This window comes from Antedon bifida, chromosome 9 (assembly GCF_963402885.1).
Source record: "Antedon bifida chromosome 9, ecAntBifi1.1, whole genome shotgun sequence".
NCBI lineage: Eukaryota > Metazoa > Echinodermata > Crinoidea > Comatulida > Antedonidae > Antedon > Antedon bifida.
The window spans coordinates 2835855-2859128 of record NC_136234.1 but is presented as its reverse complement, the minus strand read 5'-3'; the positions used below and the strand labels follow the sequence as shown (position 1 = coordinate 2859128).

The following is a 23274-nucleotide window of genomic DNA, read 5'->3' as shown; positions in this document are numbered from 1 at the left end:
CCAATGTATCGGAGTATTTTATTTCTAAATTTGTATATTTTTTAGTTTAGATTCCGATGAATCAATGCTCACATCAAAGGATGCAGTACAGTACGATTTTATTCACGAAACTTGTAAAATATAATAAATCTCTCTCCATCATCTAGGCCTAGCCACACTAGAAAAATATATATGATCCTATAATATGTTTGTAATAAGCATTCTGATCTCTATAATACAATATAGAAATATTGATCGAAAAACTGCCATTTTAATTAAAATAAATATAAATATTTAAAATAAATTCGATATACATATTTAAATAATACACTTATAAAGGACCATTTAATCGTAGTTCAGGTTTTGGAAAATTAGTGTCCACTCAGCCTAGTCTAGTTGGTGACTATACCTTTTTTCTGTGGCATTATTAGTATTGAATATATCTAATCCAATGTTTAGGCGATACCAACTTCATTATAGACCTAGGCCAAATCAGAGTGACACATATTTCAACGATGAGTTTAAGGCCTGCGAAGGGCTCTTCCCCGCCATTTAATGTTGTTCGTTAATTAACTTATGGCAAGAACGGGCTTGCATACCGTCATCTATACTATTTAAACTATACTGTTATTACTATATATATTATAATAATCACACACAAAATACAATCCTACATAATAGACAATGAAATATGTTTAACATTGTGATAATGATAGACACACTTAGAAAATGACCACACATTTGTACTAGCTCATTGTTTTTACCCGTTACACCATGTGCCTCCTAGCCACACTCACCACCGAAATTGAGACATTGATATTTGCATAGTTTGCTAACTATTATTTGCTAATAGTTTAATCACAAATATTTGTTGATTGTATTGAAGCTATAGAATTCAAACACTCATCTTTTAAAGAATACTATTAGTAGTGCAGCTGCTCTGTATATAGTTTAGCTACGTTACATTGCTGTGCGTCTTTTGTGCAGTTTTACAACTAATTTAAGACATTAAGAATTGGAAACCTGCAAACATCGAACGTCATTGTTAACCTGTTATTTAATATAATTATATATTTAATTATATAAAAATATGATTATCCCATTAGTTTTAATCAAATGTCTGCATGTCCAATAGTTAACTTTTTAGCAATGCCCAGTAGACTTTAGGCCACTAGAACTGCTACCAACAGAGGCACTAGAGCCCATTGGCTGGGGTGGAGGTATGTAGGTTGCCGGGGGTTCTACAGGCGCCATACCGTTTGTGCAAGCCTGTACGTAGCTAGAATAATGGTCTGATTTAGTGGACTGGGGTTCCCCACTAGATGAAACCATTGTTACTGGTGGAATCTGCTCGTATGGTGGTGCGCTGGGATATAACACGGGGTATACGGGGTTCGTTGGCGGCGGTAACTGTTCGGTGACTGGGTGCGGTTGTTGCATTCTGTTTGGTTGTTGTACGATTGGCTGACTTTTTGGCAGTTCCTGCTGCTCTACTATCCGCTGTTGTCTGGTTTGTTGTGACTCTTCCTTGTTGAGTAATTTTGTTGAATTCTTTTTCATTATTACAATGAGAACGAGGATGATTATCGATAGAACTGCAACGACAATCACGCAAACAAGTACGTACACTATCAAATCTAGAAAAAAAAATGAAAATTTTCGTCAATTATTACAAATAATACATGTTCCACTTGAACGCAGCGCAATGACGTAGGCGCAATGAAAGTGAGTTGACCACCAATCACAATCGACAGTAAATATTACCTATCGCGTCATGATTGATCAAATAGCTTTGCTGCTGAATTCATCATCATCATCATCATCATCTTATATTATCAAATATTTAAAAGAAATAATGTGTCCTTACTACCATCATCATCGTCTTCGACATCTTTGATTGGTGTGTCTGTTGTAGACTGAACTTCACTGAAAACAGCGAAATATGATAAATGATTCGATAGACATTTCACTTCATTAGTATAAACCGCGGCAGTTGTAATGGATGCTGTGCTCCACACACTCTGAGCGCTGTCCCAGTATCGGCATTCGTACGTGACATGAGCTTGTTGATTCGTCAGTGGAATCGTGATGGTAATTGGATCAGTTAGGTCGGCAACAGGGATCTCAACACCTATAAAATTGGAAAAATTTTAGTTTTAGAAACTACATAGCTGTAAACGAATCTATGAGAAAAGTCAAAAGACCAGGAGGACGACCAAAAACCCTATGGATAAAAATTATAGAAAAGAAAAATAAATCAGCACATCAATTAAATTATAATCGCTATGATTGGAGAAGTCTTGTTACGTGCCCTATGTCGCAAGACGTTCATCGTTCGTTCGATAGCTGTGTTTAAAGTCACTACAATAGCATAGACAATATGGTTCTGTGTCTGTGTCTCTCTATTCTGAATTAGAACAATATTGATATATTTCATAACTGCATGCCATACTAGTAATTGTTTAAACAAAATACCTGTCTCAGGATCAGCCAATTGAACGTTGATAATGCTGGATGAGCGCGTGTTCTTGTCTTCATCAGTTGTGGAGAGATAATCAACAGTGTCTGCATACTGTATGAGAGTGACTGTAACACCAGAGCAAGTTGTTGAACCACAAGACCAGGCTCCACCATACCTAAGCAATACATATCACAGCTATTAGCCACAGAGTTAAATGGTGTTAAGATGAACACAAAAAATCATTTTGATAATGCTACTGAAAATGATCATTTGGTCGTAATGAAGATTGCCATATTTATGGTAACACATGATAGCATACCTATATATATATATTCTATTCACCAGCCTTGTGCCTCTTTTGTTTTATTTCTTTTATTCCTGTCCACTCAAGCAGCGCTTGATATATATCTATCTATCTTGTCCAAGTACCTTCACTTGCACTGATAAAGGGCTAGTGTTACCCGAAAGCTCTGCTAACTTTTCTGGCTGTTTTATTTTATTGTTTTTATTTAGCTTTTTCTTTTTTCAGTATTTTGCCTTTGGATTTATATATTATATATTTATATATATTATTTTACTCTCCAAGATAAGATAATGTAAATGGCACTAATAATTGAATATTTATGATTTGGACCCAGGATTCTGTGATTCGCAAGCAGTCAGACTACAGTGTTATTTAGACATTGATTTAATACATAATTTCATTGTATGTATTAACGGGATTACAAAAGGCTACTTACAGACTTTCTAATTGAGTACCGAAGTTAACGCTGGCGGCTGCAGATGACGCAGCGGCAGTTGTGTATGTGCCACTCAATAGAGTTTTAGATACAGTACTGGTGAGGTCTGACGTCGACGTCACAATCGGATCTTCTCCAAGAACAATACTCATTCCTTGCGAACTCATCAATTTACTTTGTACAGATCTGTTTTGAAAGACAATGTGTTTAGTATAAACCAGGAAAGAGTGAAATTATAATAATTTTACTATTCCCTGTTGTAACCATATCGTGAAGCTTAAAAGGATTATGGACAGATGCATGTTGAGAACAAGGAGGTTGGATTAGAGCACACCAGTGTTTAAGCCAGCATGCACGAACTTATTCTGGAATAGACTCTAAAGTCTTTTCCAGTAGGCGAATTTGTTCGTGTGAATTGCGTATTCATGTTTCCATCTTCCAAATCCCTCTCTACCCAAGCGTATACGCTGACGCTTTCGATATTCGCGCGAACAAATTCGCTTATAAGTACATTCCTAAAGCTAGGCATAATCGTTCTATAGCTATCTAAATTGGTTGTCCTAAGGTTTAATCTAAACAAAACAAACAATAATAAATAATAAAAACAATAATAAATAACAATTTAATAATAGTAATAATAATAGTAATAATAATAGTAATACTATAAAATGGTAACACTAGTAATAAATTAATAGTGTATAATAACTTATTTAAACTCACCTCTGTTAGAGCCGTAAAAACCAAAAAAAATATGACCGTTCTAGCTACGGTATCTAAATTACATGGGTTGTCCTAAGGTTTAATCTAAACAAAACAAAAAATAATAAAAACAATAATAATAACAACAATTTAATAATAGTAATAATAATAGTAATACTATAAAATGGTAACGCTAGTAATAAATTAATAGTGTATAATAACTTATTTAAACTCACCTCTGTTAGAGCAGTAATTTAAAAAAATATGACCGTTCTAGCTACGGTATCTAAATTACATGGGTTGTCCTAAGGTTTAATCTAAACAAAACAAAAAATGATAATAATAATAAATAATAATAACAGTAATAATAACTAATACTTAGATAATAATAATAATTATAATAATAATAATAATAATAATAATAATAATAATAACTAATACTAAAATAGTAATAATAGTAATAATATTAATTTATTTGAATTACCTTTGTTAAACCAATAATTTAAAAAAATGACAACCGTCGTGAGCAGTTGGTTCTGTCGTCATTAAAATGATATTTCTTTTTGTTACAATTACACAAACCACTAAAAAAGATGAATTCAATAACTTATTAAATTAATTATAAATATGATCGATCTAAACTATTTAAAATATAGATTCATAAAAATTCATTTAAATAATAATTGAAAATAAATACATGACGTACTAAAAACAATTACTGTATACTGTACTGAAAGCTATACTAGGCCTAGAGTGTCTATAAAAGTTAAAGGCCTAAGCCTAGTAGGCTAGTAGGCCTAGCCTAGCTAGCCTATTATTAGTATTTAAAGGGAGGCTAGACCATACGGTTCACCTAGTCAATATTTAAAGCACAAACCTAGTCAATATTTGAAGCAAATAAAATATATTGATGTTGGAGCTGGATATTTCTATCCATTCATCATTTTTAGCTTAAAATATACAAATGTTGTATGTTTAGGGAGACCTGAATATGCAGCAGCAGAACCTTCAGGGTAACGGGACGATTCGGCCCTGAGACGATTCGGCCCGGGACGATTCGGCCCTGGGACGATTCGGCCCGGGACGATTCGGCCCTGAGACGATTCGGCACACTTACATTTATCGGCTTTGATATGCATTTATAATCATAAAATAAGCTTTTTTCCCCAAACTTTATTTTCAGAGAGACTATGGGGTAGCACTACTAGGGATAAAGATGTAATAAAGCAAACATTTTGAAAACATTGTCAAAAATAATCATTTTTTAGTCACGCGAACGATGTAAACAAGTTACGCCCTCTGTTGGCCGCTTGGCGAATGCACGAAATAAACAAGGTTTTCGAAGTAATAAATTGAATATAAAATTACGTTTTTTTAGTAATTTATTATAAATATTATATCAACTTTGTCAATATCAATAAAATACGGATTGTTAAACACCTTTAAAAACTTGATAAATAAAAAAAAAATGAATATGAATTTGGTCTAAAGTGAGACGTTTCGGCCCACAAAGTGGGATGTTTCGGCCCAAAAGTGGGCCGAATCGTCCCACCAAAAGTGGGCCGAATAGTCCCGGGCCGAATCGTCTCAGGGCCGAATCGTCCCTGAACCCAAATTCAGCGGAAAAGCAAGTGGGCCTAGAAAAAGTGGTCCCTACAAAAACACAGCAAACACACATAGTAATGCTAGAATCAATGTTTTGAGAAGCTATTATGATGCTATATGATTTATTAAGTTATTAATACTACTTTACAGATTGTAGTTATATATAAAATATTAAAAAAATTAAAAGATAGTCTTACAATTCAAGTTGAAATAGTCAGCAAATGACCAGCGAAAAATGTAAACACACAAGTTTTGGACTCTTCCATTATGAAAAATAGGGATGTATTAAACTAAAAAAGAACCTAGAGAATATTGAATAGCAGGTTCTTTTATTTTTTTCTCATAATATTTTAAGTTTAATCGAAATTTAACAAGAAAACCTATCATGAAATAGAAGTGAAGATATAAAAATCTACAACCGGAAAAAAAAAAATTCATATTTTCCCCATTTTATAATGATAAGTTACAAAAACTTTTTAAAACTACTTGTGGATTTTTTTCATAGAATAAAAAAGTGAGTTGTCTTTAAAGAGTTGTAATAAAAAATGCCAGCAGTTTTGAAAGTGTCATCATGCAGTTTCTGAAAGCCTATAAAATTATAAACATTTTGATATATAATTCAGCTTGTTAATTTGCCGGTTGCACTAACTCCTTAAATAAGCCACTTTTTGGGCATTGCTTCCTCTACTATTAGTAGAAAATCGACTTAAGAACAGGCACAGTTGGAGACATCAGATTGAGCCTTTGCTGGCATATCCTGTATGAGAGCTGCACAGGACAGTTTGGAGGTGCCTTCGCGATGCAGTGGGCTGAAATGATGGTGAAAGGTAGCAAATTAAGCCTACACCAGGGAAAAAAATAACTTACTCGATAGAAGCGAGAATATCCGCGTTGCTACTAGGATCAAGATTGGCTCGCATCTGGGTCAGTGTCTCCAAAACAGCGTCTGCTGAACCGGCAGGTACAGGAACATCAGCATCAACAAACACTTGTACTAGTGTATCGATATAGGTAATATATTCACCTGATGAGCAAAAAGAGAAAAGAAACATATTGAATAATGATGATGGAATGCTGTTTCTAAAGACATGATAATCTTAATTCCCGAATTTGTTGTCCAACATTTCAAATGTTTCTTCCATAAGGACAAAAGGCCAACGAACACAATTAAAAAAAAACTATGAACGCTGAACAATGAGCTTTCAAATGTCCATTATACGACGCTGCATAAATAACGTAAGCCTACCTTGATCTGTCAAAGACATCTCGGCAATGCTAATGTAAGTTGCCTGGTCCAACAGCGTTTGTGCAGTTTCCGTGGTGAGGACAGTGTTGCTGATAGCCAGTGATAAGAGCTCTAGTTGGTCTGTGACATCTTCTGTTGAAACCGTAACCACAGACCGTCGGCGACGACGTTGAGTTGAATCACCAGATTTTGAAGCAATTAAATCCTGGGTTGTGCGCAAAGCGTCCGAATATTCACCTGAAATTGTATTTATTACTAAAGGGAAAGCCTAAAACAAATAGCAATATGCCTAATTAGGCCTATGATAGATTAAATGGAGCCCGTTCTCATGTGTGTCTCGTCTAGGTTAATGTCACAATTTGTACATCATAGACAAATTATTTATTATTTACATGTATGTTTTTACTTTTACAATAGTCTCCATGATACTTATGTAACATGTAGTGAACATGTGACCCAGTATCATGGAACTTTCCTAACGTACCGCTGTCTTTCTTCAGCTGAATATCATCCTTGATCTCTTCTTCCGCCTCCTGCGTCCAAACCTTTTGCGTAACTGTAGCAGAATCGGAGTATTTTGAACACATTTCGTTGTTATCGCAAACCTACAAAGAATATAGTTTCCATTCATGTAAGGTATGTCTGTATCATAGAACGCACAAATAAATGTCCTAGGCCTATTGTAATTACGGTATACTTAGTACGTACAGTAGAACGTACATTCAACGTATTTTTTTTTTAATTAATGAACGACAATTTACCGTAATTTATGCAAATGTATTGTATTTACGTAGAATTCAAAAACACAAACTTATCGTAATTACGTAGCATTCTAGAACGTAAATGTATCGTAAATACGTTGTATTCATGTACGCAAATTTATCGTAATTACGTAGCATTCAAGAACGTAAATTTATCGTAAATACGTTGTATTTATGTATTTTTTACGCAGATTTATCGTAATTACGTGGCATTCTTGAACGTAAATTTATCGTAAATACGTTGTATTCATGTACGCAATTTTATCGTAATTACGTAGCATTCTAGAACGTAAATTTATCGTGAATACGTTGTATTCATGTACGCAATTTTATCGTAATTACGTATCATTCTAGAACGTAAATTTCTCGTAAATACGTTGTATTCATGTACGCAGATTTATCGAAATTACGTAGCATTCTAGAACGCAAACCGTAATTACGCGAAATTTAACAAAGTTTACCTTCATTACGTAGGTTCGTGTAGTGCTACCACGAATCCTTGGTTTACCCGTAATGCTGAATACTGGAGACGATTTAATTTCAGTCACCGACTCCTCGTGTCCTTTGGCGTTTAATACATAAAGTTGGTATTTTAGTGGGTAAGCATCCTCGCCTGTCACGCAATTGTTTATTTCAACTTCAAACTGAAAAAGAAATTCAAATATTAATCATATATGAAGGAAATGCGTGGGCATGTGTAAACATGGTACGCTCTATCCTAATCGTGATGATGATACGTGATGCATATTATGTAACGACACGTTGTAGATCTGATTTATCTTTACTTGTGGCCCAGGTAAACCACAAAACAAAACTAAAGGTGAGTACACTTTCAATGACCGACTTGTAAAAAAGTGACATAATGAAAGGGTTAACTCCGAAAGATTTCTTTGGCAGAGAAGTGCGCATTACAGGGTTGTTATTATACCTTCGATAACTCCTCATAGTCGTCTATGGCAAAGTCACAAGACGTTGGTCCATGGAGAACGCTGAATTCAATGGTCGCTGTGCCTGGTTGCCCATCACCTTGATAAACTTCAGCAGACAATGAATATTTACTTCCTCGCTCAACCACACCTAAATATTCAAATTTATTTGCATTTTTACAACTTTATTAAAAAACGCGTCCATAAAATTAATAGAGATGAAAAGGGAAAAAGAGAGAATACAACATACAATGAAGATACATTTTTAGCACAAATGGCGTTTCATACATAGTACCTGAAGGAAAATACCGTATCATATGAATCTTGGCTCTTACAGTATAAAGGCCAATTTACACAGACGAGCGGTAAAACGGTAATACAAATATATAGAATCTATGTCATTTCTTACGACCATTTGCACACAACGCGAAGCGAAGCGGACGGGCGGTTTCCGCCCAGGATAGATACAGATTCTACGTGGGACAAGCTACGCGGCGGTCCGCTTACCGTTACCGCTCATCTGTGTAAATTGGCCTTAAAGCTTGGTTTCCCCAACAATAAAATACGCAGGACGTGTATAAACATGTTATATCCCATTCGATTTTAAATCTGATTTTTACAGTTATTCTGTAATACAGTATATTACTATATCTCAAATAAATTAGGCCTACCTTTATTGATTACAAAAAAATTGACGGCGAAACCCTCCATGGTTAGCAGCTGCGGTGGAACTGCTAAGTTATCGTTATTCTGTAGGTCTATATATCCATAACCTAATAAGTAAATCAAACCAGTTATTAGTGGTGGTATAAAAACCAACTAACAGGGTGTGACATTTAATATCACGGCACAAATAGTGAAATGAGAAAATAACGTTATGGATTGATTGATTTGTTTTCATGTGATGGCACTACCAGTGACATCACACATGGATAAATAAAAGGGCATAGCATTGACAAACAGAGGGTTAAATTATATACATTTTAAAATCGAATTTTATCAGTATAATTGATGCATCAAGAAGTAGGAGAACACAGCTAATAAATATGTATACTTCATTTGTAGAAAGAGACGCGTCAGGCCATAGACATGAGACGATCGGGCTTACCTGGTTCCTCTGCTTTTCTTCTTTTTTTTGTGTGATTAGTTTAGGATATTTTATGGATCATTTTTGTGTGTAAAGCGCTTAGGAACATTGCATTTGGTACTATTTAAGACTACCATTATTACCTGTCTTAGTATCTGTAGTCCATGTGACATTGTGGAGACCACTAGACGACGAGTATGATATGAATGCTGTGAGATAGATATTACTATCGTCTTTGACAATGCCCGTAATACTGACCGGATCTATTGTAACCTATTAGTAAAATAGAGTCAAGATAATTACTAAAAATTCTTTTTCACAATTTAAAAACGATACGATAAAATGAATTGATTGATTTATAAGTGCAGAAGATGCACAAGAAATAACCAGCAGGCCTACCCGTGGTGGATTGCCATTAACAGCAAGAATATAGACAGCCGCATTGGCTGATCTATCTTCCTTACGGACAATCAGGGTGAACTTGTACGTTTTATCAGCTTCCAAGGCCAGCGCGTCAAATTCCAATAGTGCATTCGTTGAGGTTGTTGATTCTAAGAGCCGGGTTCCAAGATAATCTGGATCAAAAGACCAACAAGCAATGTTTTCGTCAACCTAAGCCGGAAACAGAGTAAATAGTAGTTATATACATACACTTGTGTAGTTCACAGTGCAAAACAACCACGTAAACGTATCATGTTTTCGGCTACGTATATTTGACTGATGTACCGGTATCTATTTAATACACGCGTACGTTGAGACTTGATTGCGAATGCGTAGAAACTTTCGTTGTAAAGTGCTCAGATTAAGCGGATACTAGACACACTTTCTTATATAATATCGAATCCCTAACTGTGAGAATGTTGAAATAATTAAAATGAAAGAAGACTAGCATACCTGTAAACATTGCCATTCGTAAACCCAGGCACGTGCTTCATTATCGGGATCAAACGAAAGGGAACCATCAAGCTGTACCGTACCGCTGTCGCGTCCGATGCTGAACTGCTCACCGCCTTTAATCAGTGCCACTAAGTCCGATCTAACTGTTGTAACGGTGACGGTTTCAGTCAAAAACGAATCCGGGTCACTAGACTTGTACACCTTGACTGTAAAGGCGATGTTTACGCCACCTGAAGGAATATAATTTGATAGTAGTAAGCTAGGATTTATGTATTTCTCTCCCCTTTTGTTGTTTTTATTCACATAAAAAATAGACAAAATATTCATTGTGGATGTGGCGCCGTTTGGAAAACATAACACACCATAAATATTAATGTCACGAACGTGCGTAACGATTAAAATATTTTATTTATCACGCAACATAATAGTATAAATATAAGCCATTGAAATTATCAACAGAAAGTGTGAACTGTTACTACCTGGCAGTGAGTTTGCTGGGACAAACAGGCTTCGAGACCGCATCGTCTTTAGGTTGAGTGTAACGTCTGTGTTATCAACTGACCACTCGAATTCCGTTTTGCCTGGTGGTACACAATCCGCATTGAACACATTTGCCGCAAGTAGAAAACTATATTAATAATAAGAAAGCCTGTACATCATAATTCCTAGTAAAATCTCTGTTTTTTCTGTTGAATTGAGCAAACAGAAATAAGCAGTATTTATCTTTTTTATGTTGGTGATATCGATCGGAAACACTGGTTGCGCAAAGGTATTTCAAATTGATATACAATGCGTACATTCTTGAAAAAATGTTAATAGCATGATTTGAATATCGCATTAGTATTTGAAATAAATGTATGTTTGAATAGCCAATAAAGTATGAAAAAAAAGAAATAATCTCTGCGCCTATATAAACATGCTCGTACATTGTGTAAATTCTAGGTTATGCTTAATTTTCGTCAAAAAAAACATTTGGCACATATGGCGTGTCATAACTATTACCTGAGAAATCAAACCCCCGTTGAAAAAAAAACATACAAACGGAGAAAGTGTAAACGTACCTGTCAGAGACCTTTACATTCTCAACGTTAGTACCTTTAACTGATACCGTAACTTGAGGCGCTACCACGGCTGAACGAGTTACGGGAAAAGTTGCCGTATCGGATTGTCCTAAAAAGTTTGTGACTGTCAGCATGAACTCATAAACCGTTTCCACGTCAATCAAAGTGCCATTCAAAACGATAGCCGGTGATCCACTACCACTGTTTAAAGCTATAAAATGAAAATATTGATGAAATATGTAATGTTTTAAGTATTGATTAATTATGCGTGTGCAGTGAATAGAGATGTGTTTTCTCATTCAATCCCCGACACACAGTTCTGGAAGATTCTACGTCACTACTGACGACGCAGTATGATTGGTCCTGGTCGTGGTCGCAAATCGGAACCTCCCTATTGGAAAGTGGCTGCAGACATTTTGTAGTACCGCTCCTTACCATCTCTTGATAGTAGTGTGTGGAATAAAAAGCAAAGATAAACATGTAGTAATTACAATTTAAACTAAAACCATTGCTTACAATTAAGTTCTGTATCCACGGCTGTCGTACTACCTTGGCTCGTCACCGACCACTGGAACGTCAACGGCCTAGCACCGCTACCAGTAGACCGCCGCCCGTCCAACTTCACATTTCCACAGCTTGAAATTTGTTCTGAACCCGACAGAATCGCTTTGGGTCTGATGGCACTGTCTGGCCCTTCAATAACTGCTGATCCTTCGGCGGCCTCTGACAGCTCTTGCCTGAAAGCTCTCAGTGAGCCTGGCTTCAAAGTCAGACTGTCACCTACATTTCAGATAAAATTAAGGAGAAAATCAACTGCCTTGTCTTTCTCACTTAAAATGTAGCCTACCTTTTCCAAAATATATTAAACAAAAAACAAAGTTTATCTCAGACCAACATATAATAATTTATGAGCACTGTAATTTCCATTTATATTGGACAATAAATTAATCTGTATCTGTATATGTTTTTGCTTATGGTTGCTAACAGCGAATACATGTCTTGTATTTTTATGTTTCTTATACAAGACCGTGTAGTTATATAATGTATATGTTATTTGTATCAGATAGCCAGATAGTCATGTTTTTTTAATGTTTTTTTTTTCCGTGGGTGAAGAAACAGTTTCGACAATGATTCTACGCCCAAATAGTAATATAACAAGAAATAAGCGGTGCCGCAGGCCTAACGGTATAACTAAGAAATTCGAACTCACCTATTCCGGGTAGGTTGTCTCCGTTTCCGAAAAGAATGAACATCGCCATAGGGGTAAGCCACTTGCACTCAGCGCCTTCTCCTAGACTTTCTGCGCTCTGGATGACATCCGCACAAGATTGGAAACTATTGTAGTCTACACCATCTAGAAATGTCATCATTAACCCGGCCCCTAAAATAAAAATGATTTTGGTGGTTTACACTATTGATTTAAAAACATTATTTTGTGTGTAAAGCCTTTACATTATATTTAGTTATCAAAATGTGTCGTAATCGATCGCGTTTTTTGTTTGTTTGTTAGCAGGATTACTCAAAAAGTAATTACAAGATCTTTACCAAAATAGTTATTTACCCAGAGCTATAATTTGTGATTTGTAATTTTAAAACATAATTTGATTTAATTTACAGGTTTTTTAATACGAGTAGTTTTAAAAAACAATTTCTTTTAAAATTCACCCGTTTGTTTTTGGCGTTGCTGTTCTATTGTTAGTTGATTACGTGACCATTACACCAAATTCGAGAATTTTACAGTAGGCGGAGGTATGCACTCTCGGAGTGGCTTTCTTGTTTTGCTATGTAAACTTACCATTAGTAGTGAATTGAATGCTTTCAAGTCTTGGTGCTGAGTAGTACACATTGATATTAACGGACGGTTCATCCCCAGTCATCCTTAGCCCATGTTCACCGTTAATGGACATGACGACCTTAAATGTGCCTGAATTTCTTGGTACGGGGACACTGACTGTTATCGATGTTTCGGACGAAAATTCACCATAATATATATACTGGTGTCCTGCCAAATGAAGAGCGCATTAAAGTAGTTAACATTAAATTATATAATACAGCTACATTGTGATTAAGTTCACTTAGGTTGACCCTGGTCTCCCCAATTTCAGTTTTTTTTGTGTTATTTATAGACCGAATAAATAATGAAATGAAATAAATATAGGCCTACTACAAATATACAGTGTTGTCGCAACTCCTATTATGAAGCGGAGGTAGGCTTATCTATTTCCGAAGTATCATAGGAATATTTGGTAATACAACATCACATGTTTTCACATGTATCTAGTAGTCACTTAACCCTTAACATGATACAGGCAGCACATGTGATATAAATGAGATGCTGTATTACCAATATTCCTATGATACTTCGGAAATAGATAGTATGTGGAGATACAACATAAGAATCGGGTATTTATAGTAATATACAACATAACAGCTTCTATTTTGTGTTTTCTATGTGGTTTTGAGTTTGTGTATCAATCAAATACATTACACATTACAAATATAATAATGCAACTAACTTTAACATAATTATTATGTTTATTGTTTGGTGAAAGTTTAAGATTTAATATCATGTGGCCAAATCATAATGAAAGGAATGGTTCATAATGTGCTATAGGCCTACTACATACAGCTATGTTTCCATAATGTTTTATATATTTTTAGTATAAAATTATGCTTTCAGCTTTTACTGATTTTTGTATTACATTTTTATACCGAAATAAATAAATAAAAAATGTTTTCAATCTAAAACATTCGTTCGTCTCTGGCGAGAGTATCAGATTAATATACATTTAGTGACACAACTTTACAATAGTCACCAAAAGAAGCGGGTGCTTGTCCGTTTTAATATCAATCACTTACATTTCTAGGCACAACAGAAAACATTTTTTAAACAAAGACACAGACAAATTTAAATAAAAATGAATGGCAATTAATAAGTTGTAGTCTTGTTAGCAACTGTATCGAACATACCATCAAATGGATTCGTGATGAGAATCGATGGATATACGTCATAATGATCCGGTGATATGTCTAGGATATCGCCTAGGTTACTGTCAGTAGAAGCAACGATATCGACTTCTTGCTCTTCATCATCTCGATCAATGGCGACTTCTAAGGGAGATACACTGGTGATTACCACATCTGAAAAGAAAGCGCACATAATGTAATTAGAGACTGCTGTTGCTTAGTTATTTTAATGATAATCAATTAGCTTTCCAATATTAATTGCATAATTTAGATTCGGCGTGTCAATATTCAGCAACACGTCGAAGACATGATGAATACATGAATTAAAATGTACCCTGCGATGACAACATATTTTATTTATTAAAGCTCTGCCTACACTATCAAACTTTATGTGACAAAAAAATGTGATGTGCCCATATATGGACATGATAAAACTACCAAATTTGAGCAAATTACTACCGTATTTAGGCACATCACACTTTTTTGTCAAACTAGTTTGATAGTGTAAGAGCTTTATGTATGTTTATGACAGCGAATATTTATGTAGAATAATCTTCTCACAACTTTGAACTTAAGTTCCAACCTGGACGCAACGTAACGAAGTAGGAACAACGCAAGTGAGTTGCCAATCACAAGATCCATCGCGTCGTGATTGGTCAGATTACCTGTAACGTGCGTTGCGTCTAAGTAACCAATCGTTAATCAACTAGATAAGGCTGGCATATTTTGCTTTAAACTTTATTTTGAAATGTTTCTTAACACATAAACGCATAACAAATGACACGCCGAATAATTGACAGTTTGGCGCGCCATAACTCACCATCATACACTTTTAGAGTAGGAGCAGTTTCTGCTGGTGTAACGTCATTATCACGCCGTATCTGTAAATCATAGTCCCCTAAAACACAAGAAAAAAACGCATAAATAACATTATTTTCCAGTTCGGTTTTTTGGTCAAAAGGTGATTTCCTAGATTCAAGGGCGCCGATCCGTTTTTAGAAAACTAATGTTAACTCTTCCTCATTAACCTATTCGACACAGTTATGGTGTTTTTCAGGTTCAGCATGAAGATGACCTACAAGTCATCAAAGCCGAGTCCTAGATCATCGATCATCGGCGCAAATAAAGAGCTTCTTACAAAAGTTAGGGACACCATCTGGTACGCGGTGGGAGGATTTCTGACAGTATGTACGGCGGCGGGAGTCATAGGAAGTTTACACAATTTAGGCCATACTCCAGGATGGATTGTATGACATACCTGGATTTAAGTTAACATTGCATGTTAATATTGTTCCTGATGTTGTTGTTCTTACGTCCATAGCCATCACTTCGAAGGTTGGATATGCTGTACTTGTAAAGATACATACAGGCATTGACCCGGAAGTGAAACCGGCACCAGCAACGCTTACCTAATAATATTAATGTAAAAAAAACCAATTAAAAAAAAATGTGCGAACCACACCACTAAAGCGTGGTTCCCACTAGAACGCAACGCAGCGACGTATTAAAGTGATGTATTCCGTAATCACAAGTGGGAACCGACGACGCAACAGTGCTGCAAAAATCGCAGGTTTGATTTCACGCAGGCGGTGGAAAACACAATTATTGGAAGGGGGCATGTTCTTACGTTGCGTAGGTTGCGTTACGTTGCGTCGCTAGTGGGAACCAAGCTTTAATAATGAGCATGCGAAGTTTGTTTAGCCCCTACTATAGGCCCTACTCTAGGCCCTACTATGTACCGAATTGCGAAACTACATACAAAATAACTTTAACTTTATTAGTTAGTCGTACTTGCAGCTGCTTTGCAATATGTTGATGCTGATTCCACTATTTCACCATTATTAACTGCTTAGGTTTATGCAGCTTTAAGTTTTAAAAAGTGAAATAAATCAAAATAATTATAACTAACCAAGACGTCTTGATTTGCGGGAATGAAATTGGGATAAATTCCGTCGACAGCCAGGCAACTTAATCCAGTTCCTCCACACACTCCACAAGCGTCCACTTTTAGTCCACTGTTAAAAAAAAGTTAAACCGATTTTAATTTACAAATTTCAGTATTGATACAACGGAGTGGAGTTGTGGCTTGGTGGTTATGATGCTTGGCTAACAGTCCTGGGTTCAAGTCCCGTCACATGTCAGGATTTTTTCTAAGGACAAAATTACAACACCACTCTCAACGACTTGTAATAAGACTTTGTTTATGTAGAGCATCTTGTGTATATGTTTGTCCTGTGAACTTCTGAGGGTCCCTAATGATCAGCAATTGCTGGATGAATCATCCTCAATAAATATGGTAAAACAGGCAATACAATCGTTGTTTCTGCGGCGATTTCCATCTGAGCAGCAAAAGTGTATGTGTACACATACATTATTAGTACCATCATCACAACAATCGTAATACGTCATCTATAACGGTTATCATCATAAATTCCCGTTGTTTCGTCATCATAATTACCCCCAATCAGATATTATACCTGTTTGGTACTCCGTCACACCCCATACATGAACTTTCGTCGGCGGCTGGGTCATCAATACACTGGCCACACTCGTTTTTGCCGAAACTGTTGTCTAGTCCAGTTGATCCACCAACACATTCTCCGCACTCGTTCACAGTAGCTTTGGGAAAACCTAGATAAGAAAAAAACGCTGTCCTATTAACAATCACAGTTACATTTGTCACCCAATAGTATCGTTTCAGCAACCTTCATCACAATATACTAGCTTCTTTCCTTCTGGTTTTGTCAAAGCCTTTCTGTCAGCCAGCTGTTCGGCTGATTGGTCAGTGCTTTGTCCGTGTTTTAGTTAAGCGTGGTTCCCACTAGAACGCAACGCAGCGACGCAAAATGCTGTATTGCGTAATTACAAGTGGGAACCGACGACGCAATAGTGCTGTAAACATCTGAGGTTTGGCATTTTCTTACGTTGCGTAGATTGCGTTACGTTTCGTCGCTAATAACAATAGCTGTAGCAAATGGATGAATGATGTACTTACCCGGTATTACACATTCGTCGGAGCAGTCTGTGTACCTGCTTCCACCGAAGTATATCCCGGCATCAAGTTCCTCTGTTGATATGGCTGGCTCACACTCTCCACACGTGTCGATAACCCATGGCTCAGCACTATTACATATTCCCAGGCAGTCTAAACGGTCTGCGTTGTAATCTACCGCTTTACCGGTACTTCCCCCTAAATAATTATGTTAAAATAAAACTCTCTGAAAAAAATGTCGGCTTAGGATTGTGATCGATATTACTGTAACCTCGACAATCTGCTCATGTGCCTATAAAAGACAAGTTTAGTAACTCTTACTCAATCCTGTCTCGACAGATGTATCGGATTTATTGATCTATAAATATTTATTGTTTCTTATTATTTCATAATCGTCATCATCACCACACTACTTACCACACTCATGTTAAAAGCAACATTCTATAAATGTATAGTCGAGGAAGTATTGTCATCTTAGTTGTCTTAACTGAAATAACCTACCAACACATTCGTTGCACGGATCAATGAAAGCTGTGCCGTTACACGTTCCACCACAGTCCCATCTTTGTATATATCCCGCCGCGTTGATACAATACCCGCATTGATCGCGACCATCTGAAGTATCTCGGATTCCGGTTCGTCCACCAACGCAATCTCCACACTCGTTTCTAGTCGCTGTTCCCCCACACTCGCCCGCACAGTCTGTTTCCGTACGCCCATTACAAAGGCCAAGGCAGTCTGTTTCCTGGTCACCATTACAAATGCCTGCACAGTCAACAACTCCACGACACTCTTCTTCTGTAAATTAAAATTAAACAGTTATGACACAAACCATAAGGAAGTGAGATTAATCTCGGTCGTAACTTCAAATGAACTAAACCTCAAGACCATATGAACAAGAAACTTACCTATTTGCCCATCTGTCATTGCGGTGGTAAAAGCCACACAGAAGTCCTCATGTGTGTCAAAACCAGTAATGTATTCAAATGTAAACTGAAAATGTTCTCCTCCATTTTCTGAATAACTTTCATCATATGATTCGTCACTAGGATCGCCAAAGATTTCTGACAATACATCAAATGCAAAAGTAACTAGTTTTGTACATCTATCGACGTTACTCATTAGGCCTAGGCCTCTTTCGCGAAGACGTATAGCCATATTATGACCATCGCCTGCATCTTCGGCTGCTACGATCGCGTCACAGGTTCCGCCTAGGCTGCCATAACCCGTCACGATACCCAGTAGTTGATCAGCGTAATTAATCAGTTCAACAATATCCAAATCCTCTTCTTCAGAATCATCGCTTGATTCAGGCAAAATCATGTCAATAATGTCTTGCCAGTTTCTACACGCGGCCACAATGTTTTTCCATACGTTCTCCAAGACTATGTCAATGGCGTCAATAATCATTTGTTTCGGTGGCTTGTCACCGTTGATTATGTTGTCAACGTTCGGACAGATATCAAGTTCTTCGTTGTAGCCAACAGCACCCATCAAGTCTTCCAATATTCTATCGAAGTCAATTGGTATCAGATAAGGCGGGTAGCCATATATTGGCGCAATGACATCCACACATTTATCTGTCAAGTCACGCATTACAAACTGTGGGTCTAAAATAACGCTGCAGATGTCAGTAATCTCTAGTAGTCTTAAAAGTGGGTCAAGATGCGTACACATAGCTCTGTACGCTGCAATGCCACTTTCTTTACGGATTGCCTCCCCAATGATTCCAATAAACTGATCGAATGTTACGTATGGTAAAAATGTATCTTCATTAAATAAGTTCTCTTCCAGATCAAAATCACTTGGTAATTCTGACGGGAACGCTGGGTTGTCGAAACGCACGTTGTCGGTTGTTATATCCAGGGCTAAAGCAAGTTTCCGACACATGTCCGTCCGTGAATAACCCGTAAGCTCTTCGATTGGAATTGTGTATCCCTCCTCTTCAAAATGAATAATGAAGCTCTCGCAGACGGACGGATCATGTGCAATTGAGTACAGTTTGTTCGTGAAATTAACCGCCACCTCGTATCGTCTGTCGGGAGAAGTTTCATCTACGGTAGAAGAATATGGATAATAACCAAAATAATTATAGTTTTCAAATAATTCTACAATCTCTTCGCACATTTCATAACCATTCTCATAGTCGCCAAGAAAAACGAATGTTTCTTTCATGTAATCTAGTACATCAGGCTCTTCGTCTGAGCCTTGTGTAGAATCATCGTATTCCCGAATTAGTTCGGAACAATCGGACGATCGTGACATCATAGTGTTAACAAAGAATTCAACAAGAACATCGGTTATCTGTAAAACGAGAAATCTCTTGATTTAGTAACACAAATTGTATGAAATAATTTATTGTTTTCTATCTCGTCAACGGCGCAGATCCGTTTCGAAAGGCGAGGGGGACAAATAAACGATCGAGTAGGCCTATCACTACTTCTCTTTGCCAAGTAGATCGCGGATTTCCCTTTTATTACGCACATAGTATTGTAAATGGTACTTGCAAACTACAACGATACAATGGCAACATTTGAGAAAAGTATGGCTGGAAATTACACTCAAAATCAATACTACGGCAAGTACATATAGCAAATTCTGGTAGGGGCACCATGTCCCTTTCGACCCCAACCCCCCGCACCCTACCCCACGGACCTGCGCCGTTGACGGTTGCCATATCAGATAGTCTACATTATATAAACTTGGATTGCCTATAGCTCACCTCGTAATACTTCTAATACTGTACATGGGTTCGGAGATAATCATAATTTAGATGGTAATAGTTCTATATAATACTAAGTGTTTTGGACAAATTTCCAATTCATTATTAACTAATAACTGAAATTTGTAAATTATAGATAATTTTCTTAATTAAAAGACCATTCATATTGAATTGAATCTTAGAAAGCCATTAGACAACACTGCATTAAAATATAATTGTTGTGATCTTGTCGGCCATTTAGAGAGTAATTTTATATTTTAATCTTGTATTTTTTTTTATGAATTTGGTGAAATAAATGAAATTATATCAGTTTCGTACTTACAAACTTAGCTAAATTATCGTAGTCCCATTCGACTGATTCAGTAAACAATTTACACATATCATGAGGATCACAATCTTCAATTTTGTCAGTATATCGAAGCGCATGGCAAAGATCATTCGCTGTTTCTTCAAGTATACTAACTTCGTCTTCGTAATACCATCCGTCGGAATTCCATACATCGGAATGCCATCCGTCGGAATGCCATCCGTCGGAATTCCATACATCGGAATTCCATACATCGGAATGCTCGTCTACGGGGCTGGGAAAGGGGTAGTCATGATAAAAGAAGTCGTCAATATATGTGTTAAATTCATCGACTACTTCAACACATGCAGGTATACCAATATCATCGTTTTCATACAAGTGACTGCAAAACTCTGGTATACCACCAGGATGCATGTGTCCGAAACCTGGCTCGAGGTATTGACATAAAACATTCATTGCTTCGATTCCTTTCTGCTCCTTCTTCATGTCACCGAATACGCCTAAGACCTGTGTGAACGTTAGGGAGGAAAATATGAGATCTAACCCAGGCCATCGGTCATCATCTGGCGGTTGCTCACCAAAATCAGCTTCAGTGTAGTCTGTTGGCTGCGTTAGGCTCATAGTCTCAGTTATTTTTTCGCAGAGCTCCCGAGGGTCAGTATAGCCTGTATTTTCCTCGAGGTTTAGTGGTAAGTCTTCTTCTTCGAAAGCATGAAGAAACATCTCACATACCTGAGCATCGTAAAGGATGTCATAGAACGTGTCTACCATACGATCTGCGACGTCATCATCAGTCTCATTACAGTGGTATTCATCACGTCCTTCCCATGCGTCATCGGTTGTATAATATGCCACAAAGCGACAAAGTTCACGAGAGTTGTTATATCTGCCAAGGAAAGTGAACGCAACTCTGATATAATCTAAAGCGTCGAATGGTGGAGGTGAGTAACCCCATCCATTCATCGGTTCACCTGTCGGCCAATTCATCGACCCACTCTCCCACCAACTGAACAGTCCATCCATCGGTCCGTCCGTTGGCCCACCATCGCCCCACCAATCCATCGGTCCATCCATCGGTCCGTCCATCGGCCCACCATCGGCCCACCCGCCTGGTGTCGGCAAATCCATCGGCCCATGCATCGGATCGTTAGGCTCAAGTATCATCATTTCGTTGAGATAATGGACACAATCACCGCCATGGCTATGCATTACCGCCTTAAAAAACAGTTTCAAGCTAGATGTAAACTGCAAACAAACAATATGATCACTTTAATAGAAAATAATAATGGATTATATTTTAAATAACTAATAGTTGACTGTTGGATCTATTATTCGTTGGATCTTCTATCCGCCGCGTCAAGGAGGATATGCGATGGTGGAATTTGTGTCTGTCTGTTAGCAAGATTACGTCAAAACTGTTGAGTGAATTTTGACCATATTTTAATTTTTAAAGTATACCTTAGTACACAGAATGCTCCATTTGATGATTCGGATCAGGATGATTTTGAATGCGTTTTTACTGTTTAATTACTTGTTACTATTATTATTATTATTGCCTAGACTAGATTGACAATAGCGCAGAAGCAGTGTTACCAATAAAATATAGTTACCATATCTGCTATTTCTGTGTTGTTCCATTGAATGACATCCGACAAATAATTGCAGACGTCAGAAGGCTCTTCATGTACTCCAGTAACGTTTTTCAATGCATATATGAAATCATGATAAAGTGTTTCATAGATTAATAAATCATTTTCCGGCCACCACAAGCCCCATGAATCATCACCGAATGAGGGGAAGAAGCCACCATCATCAGGTGATAAGTCGTCAGAAGGAGAAGATCTCTTTCTTCTTCGCGTAGCTGAAATGGGTTCAACATCAACATGTCCATCATAATCGTCGTCATGACTAAAGATCATTTCGCAGTAGTCTCGAGTATCAAACCTAGTATCACTCGCAATTTCAGAGCAAACTTCGCCAACAATTTCGCCTTCGGAGCACAAAAGCCTTTCAAGATGGGCCCCCGCGTCGGAACAAAAAATATTCAAAACATGGCGGATGTTGTGACTGTTGTACATCTTTCCTATCATGGTCAGAGCGTCCCTGAATGTGAATCCTGGTATGATTTCCCCACGGTGTGCATACAATTCCATATCACAATCTTCGCCATCCCCATCAGACCTACTGCCCGAATCTATCGGACTGGCTCGTTTAACAAGACTGCGTCTAACATCAATTTGCGCATCTTTAATGTTGGGTTTTTCTACTACTCTCCCATTACTGATAAAAGTGTATGTACATACGATGAACACCACTTCATATATCAGTAAGTTTAACCGCATTTTGACTTGTAATTCAACGCATTAAAATAAGTATTGCGTTGGTTGGTCTACACGGCTCGGTGTTGCTTCAGCAGTAGCCAAGCTTTTTTCGTCGACTTTTACAAGGATGATGTGCTTTATTGATTACCCCACGGATTCTGTAATTCTTGTTATCTCAACCATAATAATATTTGATATAAGCTACGTCATGAATATACAATGCAGTACTCTAAAATCATTATTATTATACTATTTGTGATTGGTTCACTTGTTGTCCGAGTAACAGTAACAAAACATAACCATTCATGGATGGATAAGAAAAAATACGATTAATGCCTTCTACATGACGATATCGTTCACTAATTACCGTAGGAAATAGCGAACGCAGCACACGCAGCATCATGTGCACATGAGATATGCCAGTATGCTGTGTACCGTAAATCTTCAAGTTGTAACCCTAAGTTATTATTCTTTGATTGTTTTTTGGGGTGGGTTACTATTAG

The 23274-nt window shown here is 37.0% G+C and overlaps 2 protein-coding genes across 3 annotated transcripts in view; one reads left to right on the top strand and one right to left on the bottom strand.

The window, feature by feature from the left end:
- Positions 1 to 12835, top strand: part of LOC144851851 (DNA polymerase alpha subunit B-like) — a 28166-nt gene extending 15331 nt beyond the window's left edge. The window contains exon 16 of one of the 2 annotated variants that reach the window (XM_078709502.1): positions 12582 to 12835. The gene's annotated coding sequence lies outside the window, so the exon portion shown is untranslated. Of the gene's footprint in view, positions 1 to 7230; positions 7262 to 12581 lie in introns of those variants that run through there. The other variant, XM_078709503.1, reaches the window with a different exon arrangement.
- Positions 82 to 22846, bottom strand: LOC144852329 (uncharacterized). Its single transcript, XM_078710111.1, has 28 exons — positions 22061 to 22846; positions 20466 to 21695; positions 18330 to 19725; positions 17923 to 18219; positions 17425 to 17619; positions 16907 to 17060; positions 16339 to 16444; positions 15688 to 15838; positions 15250 to 15327; positions 14433 to 14603; positions 13258 to 13464; positions 12673 to 12843; positions 11979 to 12242; positions 11463 to 11673; positions 10881 to 11029; positions 10399 to 10631; positions 9904 to 10116; positions 9648 to 9777; positions 9089 to 9190; positions 8420 to 8568; positions 7953 to 8135; positions 7215 to 7335; positions 6731 to 6967; positions 6352 to 6508; positions 3181 to 3366; positions 2455 to 2615; positions 1847 to 2110; positions 82 to 1616 (listed from the first exon to the last, which is right to left on the bottom strand). Exons 1-28 carry the CDS (start codon positions 22790 to 22792, stop codon positions 1123 to 1125), a joined length of 8142 nt encoding a protein of 2713 aa, XP_078566237.1. The 5' UTR covers positions 22793 to 22846; the 3' UTR covers positions 82 to 1122.
- Between the last annotated feature and the right edge of the window lie 428 nt (positions 22847 to 23274).